The sequence below is a fragment of the Lates calcarifer genome, linkage group LG15 (genome assembly GCF_001640805.2).
Source record: "Lates calcarifer isolate ASB-BC8 linkage group LG15, TLL_Latcal_v3, whole genome shotgun sequence".
NCBI classification, from domain to species: Eukaryota; Metazoa; Chordata; class Actinopteri; family Centropomidae; genus Lates; species Lates calcarifer.
Genome location: NC_066847.1, coordinates 22,924,742 through 22,936,126, shown reverse-complemented (window position 1 = coordinate 22,936,126; position 11,385 = coordinate 22,924,742). Strand labels below are relative to the sequence as shown.

At 39.4% G+C, this 11,385-nt stretch overlaps 2 protein-coding genes and 1 long non-coding RNA gene across 3 annotated transcripts; 2 read left to right on the top strand and 1 right to left on the bottom strand.

The window, feature by feature from the left end:
- The first annotated feature begins 131 nt into the window (after positions 1–131).
- Positions 132–6,766, top strand: smg9 (SMG9 nonsense mediated mRNA decay factor). Its single transcript, XM_018687280.2, has 13 exons — positions 132–563; positions 656–730; positions 1,142–1,376; positions 1,532–1,629; positions 1,749–1,861; positions 2,429–2,540; positions 2,724–2,819; positions 3,018–3,103; positions 4,282–4,388; positions 4,483–4,590; positions 4,731–4,856; positions 4,951–5,095; positions 5,410–6,766. The coding sequence occupies exons 1-13, from the start codon at positions 417–419 to the stop codon at positions 5,486–5,488; spliced, it is 1,527 nt and encodes a 508-aa protein (XP_018542796.1). The 5' UTR covers positions 132–416; the 3' UTR covers positions 5,489–6,766.
- LOC127143300 (uncharacterized) lies at positions 5,773–9,384 on the bottom strand. Its single transcript, XR_007814589.1, has 2 exons — positions 9,327–9,384; positions 5,773–7,130 (listed from the first exon to the last, which is right to left on the bottom strand). It is a non-coding gene; the product is annotated as an uncharacterized LOC127143300 (long non-coding RNA).
- Positions 9,058–10,768, top strand: LOC108890590 (urokinase plasminogen activator surface receptor-like). The gene is made up of 5 exons (XM_018687507.2): positions 9,058–9,177; positions 9,349–9,468; positions 9,552–9,698; positions 10,339–10,449; positions 10,566–10,768. The coding sequence occupies exons 1-5, from the start codon at positions 9,135–9,137 to the stop codon at positions 10,766–10,768; spliced, it is 624 nt and encodes a 207-aa protein (XP_018543023.1). The 5' UTR covers positions 9,058–9,134.
- The last annotated feature ends 617 nt before the right edge of the window (positions 10,769–11,385 follow it).

Genomic DNA, 11,385 nt, shown 5'->3' with positions numbered 1-11,385 from the left:
CATTTACACGACGAACGAGATGCGTTTCACTCCTAACAAGCGTAATTTTAGACGGGCGGAGTTCCTTCCAGCGCGTTGATGTTTGAGGACCGCTCCAACGTCTCACTTTAACGGTTGACGCGCATTAACGAAACAAGCGCACTAACGGAAGGCTATAGCTAACGTTAGTTACGTGCATAGACAAGTGCTCGAGTTTGAACTATAACGATGATGCCACTAAAAAATATCTAAACATTAGAGACAGTAATGGTCACAGGGTTGCCAGCTAAGAGCAGATTTCTCTTTTCGTGTACATTTCAGTGAAGTTGGAATTACCTTTAGCTCACCTCTGCTTAGATTCAGGGTTCTACCGTTTGCTAGCTCCCCATCGACATCAGTTGTGCTTTTCTAAGTAAGTGAAACAGGAGAGTAGAGACATGTCAGAGTCCGGCCACAGTCAACCCGGGATGTACGGGCAAGGACGCAGGAGGAGGCGACGCCGGGGAGACAGAGACGCCGGACCTCCGGGGCAAAATCTGTCTGGACCCAGTCGGGATCGAGAATACCAACCGAGAGAACGAAGGGTAAAACACACATATGCTCTCAGTAATGAAATCTGGGTTGTTTTGACTGTTGGGGTGACTGAAGGGTGACTCGACTTCATGTGTCTGTTCAGGATGGGAGCGAAGATCCACCAGGCCCACTCATTCAGAAGACCCCCATCATTCTTGCAAAACCCCCGGGGGAAAGGGTGCGTTGGCTTGAGTCAGACTCTAAGCTCTTTTTGTATTTCTAACACAAACAATTATGAACAATAATGTCTAGCATGACATTTGAGCATTGAGATTTATTTAGGTAGTACTTTGCTTGTAGGATAGTCCACAGAGTAAGGAGTAGTGTGATTGCAACATGTGAAATCAAACATTATGTTATCCCAAATTTGAAAGCAAAATTTAGCAGCATTTACATTTACAGTAAGTCATTTGGCAGATGCTTATATCCAAGATAATGTAAGACACTTGTACACTATTCTCTCCAGAATTCAGTGCTACATACACAATGCCATAACAAATGAGCTGTTATAGAGTGTATCTGTTTGGCTCCTTTACCTCTCTGCTCATGTGATCTGTTAACTTGTGCTGTTAAATGAATCCTTTTCAAGGCCAAGCCTTCGCAGAATGCACCTGTCAGTGGAGCCGCAGTCCTGGAGAAGCCCATCATGCTAATGAAAGCCAGGGATGATGGAGGGAAGCCAGGGACCCCTCCAGAGGTGGCAGCTCAGCCCCCTGGCCCAGGGACATCCAAGATAGAGAGGGAAGGGCAGCGACCTACCCAGCCTGTATACCAGATCCAAAACCGAGGAATGGCCGCCTCGGCATCAAGCAGCGCTGTGGACCGTGAGTTTTTTTTTTTTTTTCTTTTCTTTTTTTAAAAAGCCATGTAAAATGTACTGTGAATTATTGATGTTGCTGTGATGTTTCCATGTGATGTGCTAACAATTATGTGTGCAAAGAAAAGAAAGATCTTTAATTTTTTGTCATATGACTTCTAGCCATGGTTGGCCAGTCTAAACTCCTCCCTCCAGAGAAGATGAAGCACAGCATTAAGCTTGTGGATGATCAGATGAACTGGTGTGACAGCGCCATGGAGGTGAGATCATGTTTGATGAATTTAGTTGGAGCCATTTTATCAAATAACTGAATGATGTTTTCAATATGCTATACTGGTTTCACACAAAAGAAGTTGCTTTTTGTTGTGATGTGTTTCAGTATCTGAGGGACCAGACAGATATGTTGGTGGTGGGAGTCATCGGCCTTCAGGGAAGTGGGAAATCTACTATCATGTCACTATTATCTGCCAACACCCCAGAGGAGGATCAAAGGTCAGAGAAAAATAGTGGACAAGACTAGACTAGACTTACAGTTCTGATTCATCCAAACCTAAAGCATCATTATACCAGTGACACCAACAGAATGAATCATCTCAGTTTCAAGTAGTTAATGTTTGAATGCTGTTAATATAGGTCATTATAGAAAGGAATATATATGTAGAGTTTAACACAAATGTCTGCTCGAGATAAGTTAAGAGTGAACCATTTTGTCTTAATATTGCTCAGTTTGAATAGATGCAGTGTTTCAAACGCAGCTCACATATTCATAATTAAAGTAACGCAAACAGCAAATTTCCATGTATGTTTTTCATTTCATCAAGATTTTGTATTTCAAAGCTAGGCATAGCGAGTGACAGTACTCTTTCTGAACACACAGGGACAATATAGTAAACCCACCTGCTTCTACATAGTCTTGTGCTGGTGTCCTGGTAACATTTAAAACCACATTGATTAGATTTGATTCTGTGATGTGTACTTTCAGTGAGAGACAGACTAGTTAGTGATGGAGGTCATATTGTGTCCTTTGTCAGGAATAAGCATGCATATTTGTTTGCACAGGGGTTATGTATTCAGAGCCCAGACTCAAGAAATCAAGGAAAGAGGAGGAAACCAGACCACAGGGATTGATTTCTTCATCACACAGGAGAGAGTCATCTTCTTGGACACACAGGTAATAATTTGTGGATAGTCACTCTCTCTGTCTCTGTAGTATTTTCAATTTTCTGTGAGTGTAAGTAAGTCACTTTGGAATAGAAAGACATTGTGATTAGATTGTAAAAAAAAGTTTGGTTGGGGATTAATGAGCGCTGAAGCAACAAATTGTGTGTAAGTGTGTGTGTGTGTGTTTCTTCAGCCGATGCTCAGCCCATCTATCCTGGACCACCTGATCAACAATGACCGGAAGTTGCCTCCAGAGTACAACCTCCCTCACACGTACATTGAGATGCAGGTCAGTGATCACTCTGCAGAGGGCAGTGCGTGAAAACAATAGTTGTATATGTGAACCTTTCTGCATAACCTCTAGGAAGTAATATGTTCTTTACCCTCTAATTCACTGATCAGTGAGAGTTTAGTGGTCATTTTATCTCTGTACACACATATACACATGTACCACATCAGTAATACATACTATATAATCTGTTATCAGTCTCTTCAGATTGCTGCCTTCCTGTTTACCGTGTGCCATGTGATCATTGTGGTTCAAGACTGGTTCACTGACCTAAATCTCTACAGGTGTGTATTTCTGATCTGTGTATAATACTCACTACCCAGCTTCGCAGTACAAAAGGAGAGGGCAGCTCTGTGTAAGGCTCTTGTGATAATACTTGCAAGCCCCCTCCTCCCACAGGAATGTTAAGTATTTCATCTTGTATCTTGAGAGGATATTTGTCTTCTGCTTTTTTATGAGCCCAGTAATGTTATTCTTTCAGTTGGTCTTGTAAACAACAAATGGCTAGCAAACCCAGATGTGTTTAAACCAATGTGCTGACACTCCACACTGTCCAGTACACCATTATCTGTTTAGGATAACCCACATAAACAAATCTTTCTGTAGCTGAAAGCAATATATTTAATTAGCTTGGTGGTAGCTAGGAGGTAGATTTCACTGGCACACCAGAAATGCATGGACATCAAATGTAACAACTTGCATGTCTTGGTAAGGAATTAAAGGATCACATTTTGTCTCAAGGAAGGAAGAATGATTACAGTGACCAGTAATGCTTTCAATGTACATATGTACATGTACGTATGTATTGTTTTAAGACATAGTTGAAAAAATGTTAACTGAATCTGAAAAGTATAAGAAAACATAATTCCCATTGCAGACACAGTTCGGCATTTTATGCTGATAAAAAAATCCTGTTTGTTACAAACAGTGATATTTGGCCAGAGTGCTGTGATGCCTTTGACTGTTATATTGTACCAAGCATGACTATAAATCTCACAATTCATTAAACGCAATGAATTTGTAGAAAATACATGTCTCTCATATGGATACAAGTGATATAGAAAAGCAGATGTTGGACGATATGAAGATACAGTGAGAGCACAGACTTTGGCATACTGTTGATAAAGTGGTATCCATCCCTTTAATTCCTCTGGTTTTACTGGACCATTCTGAGAAGTGTTGCAAATCAGTTTGCAGAACTGCTTCATAGCAGTATGGGAATTTTCTGTGATTTTTACATCCATGTGATAAAGTACCTTGATTTGTATGGAATTTAGTTTGCCAAATCAGCCAAAAACACAAGCAGATTTTTTTTTAAAACACCCTCCCTGATCACACACTATCTCTTCCTCAGTGACAATCATACTAAAATCACGAGCAGCTATCCTTCCCTTGCAGCTGTTGGTTATGGCTTGCAGATGTTCGTGTCACACCTGAGGTTTAATCTTATGTCTGTGGATAGGTTTCTTCAGACTGCTGAGATGCTTAAACCTTCCACCCCGTCTGCGGGCCATGACAGCGCTGGCTCTTCAGGCAATGACGATGGAGCAGAGTACTATCCTCATATAGGTGACTTTGTAATGCAGAAACACGAAAACACTCCGACCAGGCTTAATGATATTAACATGAAAGTCTCTCTACTTTTAATTTCTTCTTCACCCAGTGTTCCTCCAGAATAAGGCCAGACGGGATGATTTCTGCCCAAGGAATCTAAAGAACATGCATATGGTGGTGGACAAATTAATGGCTCACTCTCATCTCAAATACAAAGGTCTAAAACTATAAGAATATTTTCCTTATATTTAACATATTCTGTTCACCCTAAGATCAAATCAATCAATATTTATCCCAAATTGCTCCAATAAACATGCTGCACCTACATTTGTTTCATAATATGTGGTTTGTTTTCAGGTACATTGTCCATGCTGGACTGCAATATCTTCCCTGGACTGGGACAGGACTATCTGTCACCTGAGGTCAACATGTTCCTACTTCCTGTGCAGGAAAATGATGGGGAGGATAATCTGACTAAAGCAGGTTACAGAGAATTTCTCTTAAAATAAGGCAAAACTCAGTCATCCTTCTTTATATAGCATGTAAGGTGTGAATTAATTTATGGTACCATGTTTAGGGACAGGAACATACCCGCTCTTCTCCCTGCTCCCGGGTTACAGAGGACACCCCTCTTTCTCCACCATGGTGTCAAAGCTTCGCAGCCAAATGCTGACCATGCCCCGCTGTCAGCTGTCACACACCATCCTCACTGAGAAGAACTGGTAAACCTCAGATTCTTCTTTGCACACTTTTCATTTGTAATGATACTGACTCTATTCATGTACAGTAGACAGGTTGTAACAGCTCTAGGGTCATTTCCACTGGGTGTGGGTGGACCTCATCTTTTGAATATGTGGGTTTCATCTCTCAGGCTACATTCGGTTTGCCCTTCCTTACTTGGTGTTAGGGCCTGTATGCAACTGTACAAGCTAGTCAAAAAAACAAAAGTCAAACCCCTTATTTTTAGGGTTTTTTCCCACTCAGGAGGTTTGTCAATATGGCCCCTGATCGCTATAAATCTGTTCTGCTTTTGCAGGTTTCACTACGCAGCTCGTATCTGGGATGGGGTGAAAAAGTCCTCAGCGCTGTCAGAATACAGCCGCCTGCTCTGCTAACGCCTTGGTTGAACTGCTGTTATATACAATAGCGGAGCAACCCTGCATGTGCAGGTATCAGGTCACATGAGGAGAAATGTGGTCCTGAAAGAGGAGACTCGTTTGCACCTTACAGGAGGGACAGTTGTAACTGGAAGCTTAGTCATTGTTGAAGAGTCTGAGTTAATTAAAATGCACAGACATACAGTCAGAAAGTTGCCTGTCCCTGCCCTCAGGAAGTTTAATGTTCAACCAATACAGCTGCACCCTGTACAGCAGTGGTGAAAAAGATCAAAACCACAATGTCAAAGCAAGATAAAGTGTTTTATTTGCAAGTCATTGTTTGCTTTGTGATGTTGTAACTACAGCTTTGATGTACTGACGATGCACATATTTTCTGAGATGAAAATATAGTGAAAAGATTGTGTGGTTGTTACACTGCACAGTGCAAAGGTAGGGTCTGTCTCTCTTTGACATACTGTGTTAAATCCTTTTACAAGACATGTCATGTTTGCATAAAAGACTGGGATATTTACATAACAGGGAAGGTTTCACTTACATGATTGTGATGAGTGGCTTTCATTCTCTGAGAATGAAATAATAACAAACACGAACCTCCCTCCTTTACCTCCTGTACTCTGCCTAACCAGCTTTATCTTGTAAGGGCACAGACTAAGAAATGAAATTTAAGTGTTGGTGCTCAAGCCCTTGTTGACGTAACTCTTGCCACAACAGCCAACAGCTGGAGAAACTACACAGAGTACATTGTCTGTTAATCTTTTACTTGAAAAATAACATGCACATAATTGTTCTGTCACCTAAGACTGAGTATTTTTGTGGATTGCTGGAACACCATGTGATGAGTCAGGACTACATTATCTGAATAACCTCTGGGAAAACTGCCATGGAGATTGCAATTTGATATCAGGAACCAGTTTGATAGTCAAATTTAGACTGCCCTTCTCAGGCACGAAAGTCACAGCAGTTCTCAGCAGTGTGTAGAGTACAACCCTCAAAAAGATACTTAAAAATGCTGAATACAAAAATGCTCAAAATGGCTCAAATTGATTTTGCTCTGGGTCATGTGTAGTCTGTCAAGGAGGAGTTATTTTATTCACTTGTCTGGACTTGTTTACCTGGTTCAGGCTGAATCCCGAATTATGCCACTCAAAACAATTGAGTGGACAACATCAATCTCTGGAAAAAAAAAGTTCTGTAAGAATGGAAATTAATGAATCATATGTGGCTCATAGTTGCTAAATATGTTCAATGTGTGATTAAACCACATGTAAAAACTGAGTGATAGTCTTATTTTGTACTTACATTCTTCCTACAGTCTGTCTTATACTGTATGTAGATATACACTACATACCTACAGTATTTCTTTATGTATGTTTCTTTATGTCTAGCTATAAGACACCAGCACTGAGCTTTACAACCACTCTTCAGAAACCCACCAGTGACGTCACACAGATGTCCATCTACATACAGTCTGTGGTACAGACAAATACAGAAAGAGTCACATGTTGCCACTATTGAAGTGGGGAGCGAAGGAGCAGTGTGAACAATGTCCACTGTCCAGGACGACTACTAATAGCCATAACATATGGAGATAGAAGTTGCAGAATGCATCTCCTCCTGATTTTTGGGATTGTGCTTCTCCCTAAAGACAAGATTTTTGTTGTTGTTCTGTTATCTGTAATCTTTAATGATCAAATTTGCCTTTAGAAAGACAATATAGGTAATTTAAGGTTATGCTAAAGACATGGGTCATTTAAGGATACATGCCAAATGTTAATGTTTTAAAATGACTTTGTTCACCCCTTGTTGACAAGAAAAGTTACATTTTTTTGAACTTGAGTTTTTTGTTTCATCAGCCTACACTCTGAAATGTTATGAGTGTATACAACAAACAAACTGAATGCCCATCACAGGATTATTGGTGTGATGCAATAAAGATCACTTAATATGCAGGTATGGTATTTTGTGGTGCATTGTTCTTATTGTAAAACTGCATTGCACTGGCCCAGTTTACAAAGGTTACACTTTTGTTGCAGGTGAATCAAAACTAAGTGTCAACCTGAAATCTTGTGCTTCGCCTGGCGAGTGTTGAGGGCTCACTGAACTTCTCCAATCTCCAGGTCAGTTCTTACCAGCAAGTGTTGCTCCTCTGACCTCTGCAACAGTCAACCTGCCCCAGGTAACTTTCTTACATTATATTGTCTGTTGGTTAATTGCATGTACAAGAGCTGTAAAAATGTAAAAACTACTCTCCTACCATGGCTGCCTTAGAAGTTCATGTTGGTTGTATTTGTCATTTTTCAGTCCAATAATAATAAAAATAAAACCTGATTTTACTGACTAAAATGTACAATTTTTAACATACTGTATACTGACATTGTGAATATGGGTATTGTGAATTGATGATGCAGATTCATATATTTATGGTTTGGGCAGATATTAGATGAGATGTTACATTAGATGTTAGAGAAAAAAGTCCAAGACAAGTCAGTATGAAGAAAATTACTTTTCCCAATAGAGTGTGTGTGTGAGGGAGAAAGAGCTTCTCAACTTTTCACTATCACATACTATGAACACTAACTAATCAGACAATAAACAAACACATATCATGTTTTTAACATCTGTTCATTTAATAGCTGTTAATAGCAGCCTCCTCACACAACATGAACAATGTTCATTGTGTAAAAGTATTATTTTGTATTTCCATTTCTCATGCAATAAGTCTGTCTCATACTTTATGTAGATATACAGTACATACAGACAGTATTTATTGATGTATGTACTATATGTGCATGTATGTATGTTTTGAACTGTCCGTTTCTGTATTGTAGCTCTGTCTAGTATGGTAGCCCTGAGGGTCAAAGCACAATAATTCAGAAAACACAACAACAATTCACCAAACAAAACCACATTTCAAAAAACGCAACATTTCAGAAAACAAAGCAGCAATTCAAAAAACAAACAACAAAACAAAAAATAACTTTTACCCTTTCCATAATCTTAAATGTCATTGTGTTTTCTGAATTGTTGTTTTGTTTTCTATAAAGATTTTTGTGTTTTCTGGATTGATGTCGTGTTTTGTCCTTCGGGGCCACAGTAGTCCAGCCAAAAAACACCCCACATTATGTAGGTACAGACTCCAAGATGGTGACAGCCAAGCTTGAGCTTCAAAAACTGCTCTTAAGAAACCTATGGATGACGCCACAGGGGCTATGTCCACCTTTATATACAGCCTGAGGTACAAACAATGACAGCATGGTGGTCTAGTGATTAGCACTGTCACAAGAATGTTCTGGGTTTGAACCCCATTTCACCCGGGGTTTTTCGGTGTGGACTTGGCATGTTCTCCAAGTGCCTGTGTGGATTGTCTCCAGGTACTCCCCCTTCCCCCCACAGTCCAGAGACATGCAAGATTAATTGGTGACTCTAAATTGACTGTAGTTGTGAATGAAAATGTGACCCTTAAGGATAAACAGTATAGATAATGGATAGAAGGATGGCACAGACAAATATAGTCACATGTTGTCACGATAACAGGGGGAGTGAGGGAGTAGTCTGAGGGTAGACCACTCCCTGTCAGGGGGACAACCAGAACACTAGCCATAACAGATTGAAATAGAAGTCAGTTGTATCCCACCATCACAGAATGTATCTCCTCCTGATCTTTGGGATTACACTTCTTCCTCAAGGCAAGTTTTTGTCTTTTGTCTTTTTGTGTTGTTGTTTTGTTTTGTTTTTTCCTTTCTGTTATCTGTAATCTTCAATTAACAAAAAAATTCCCTCCCTCCACATTGTTCAACCTTTGCTGACAAGAAAAGTTTAATTTCTTTAAACTTACCTTCAATTTTGCATTTCACCAGCCTACACTCTGAAATGTTATGAGTGTATACTGGGAGCCTCAGGATCCTGCACAGACAAGGAAAAGGAATGCCCATCACAGGATTATCAGTGTGGTGCACTGAAAGTCACTTCATATACAGGTGTGGTATTTTGTGGTGCATTGTTCTTATTGTAAAACCACTTTGCATTGGCCCAGTTTACAAAGGTTACACTTTTGTTGCAGGTGGTGTGAAACTCAGTGATGTTGACATGAAAACTTGTGCCATGGCTGAACAGTGTGTTGAGGGCTCACTGAACTTTGGAGTTGCCAGAACGGTTTTTACCAGCAAGTGTTGCTCCTCAGACCTCTGTAACACTCAACCTGCCCCTGGTAACATTCTTACATTATATTGTCTGTTGGTGTTTAGTTGCATGTACAAGAACTGTAAAAAATAAAAAACTACTCTCCTGCCATGGCTGCCTTAGAAGTTCATGTTGGTTGTATTTGTCATTTTTCAGTTCAACAATCAACATCATTTTGAATTTACAATCCATTTTTTACATACCGTGTCTATCATCAATTTCTGTATCCATCGTCAAGCTCTTGTGTGAGTACTGACATTGTAAATATGGGTATTGCGGATTGATGATCTAGTTTCATGTATTTATGTTTGGAGCAGATATTACAGGTTATAATAAAAAAATGTGGTATATGGTTTATATGGTAAAAATGTAAAAACTACTCTCCTATCATGGCTGCCTTAGAAGTTAATGTTGGTTGTATTTGTCATAAACGGTTCAATAATCACAAAAATAAAACCAAGTCTGATTTTACTGACTAAAATACAATTTTAGCACTCAACTTTTCACTATCACATACTGTAAAAAAACAAATGAATATCCCTGTATTTGAGAATACCTAAATTATAATCAGACAACAATCAATATCATACATTTTTAAAAGTCTGTTCATTTAATAGCTATTAATGACAGCCCCTCACACAACATGAACAATGTCCATTCTGTTACAGACCCCAGCAAATCCAGTCCCAATGGTAAAAAGTGCTTCACCTGTGATGGACAAAAGTGCACTGCAGCTCTAAACTGCGAGGGGAATGAGGACTACTGCATCTCAACAAGAGGTAACAGACCCACAGCATGAAGTATCTGACTCTGTCCCACATGTTTGCTCTGCTCAGAGGAATGTGTATTGATTCTAGCAGATGTATTAAAACTAAGACTATTTTCATTCTCTCAGTCTCTGTGGGAGGTGAAAAGACAACAGTGAAGGGCTGCGCTTCCAAGATGATGTGTGTAAACACACAAACTGCACAAATGACGGGAGCTACTGGAGCAGAAATGAGCTGCTGTCAGGGTGACTACTGCAACAGCGCCAGCAGCACAAGTGCTGGTCTTCTGCTCCTGGTGGCACCACTGATCTCTTTAGTCGTGTTTTCTTAACTAATGGGAGACAACAGCTTCACTGCTCAGTTTTTTCTTCTCACCTTCGCATTGGTTTCATACTCCTCACACCCCTTTCCTCATCCTTTTAACCAGTGAGTGAGAAAGGAGAAAGTTTAGCAAGCAAATTATGAAAATGTAATTTAGTAAAGTTTGATTCTGAGTGCTGTTATTAACCTGACACCTATTGTGATTAGAAATATCAAAAATATTTAGAAGTTATTGATTTAAAAAAAATGAAATTAATACATTTCTGTTGGAGTATTTGTATTTGTATGTTTTCTTTCAGCTTTCTAAGTTTTTTCTAAAGATGCTCAGTTATAAAGTAAAGGCTCTGATGCCAGAAATAATGTCTTTTACTTTCTCTTTTTTGTTGTTTTTAAAGTCAAAGAAGGACAAGACATGAAGATGGGCTCTAAACATCATCTGGTATGAATGAATAACACAGATACTGAGCAAGTCCAACTGACTTAACAGATGAAACAGATTTTTGAAAATGTTTTTTGTTTATTTATTTTTTTGTAAAGAAATAATTTGTTAAATGGGGAAAAATACACTGACATCAAAGTGATAAGACATTATGTAAAATTGTGGATGATTCAGAGGACATGTATTTC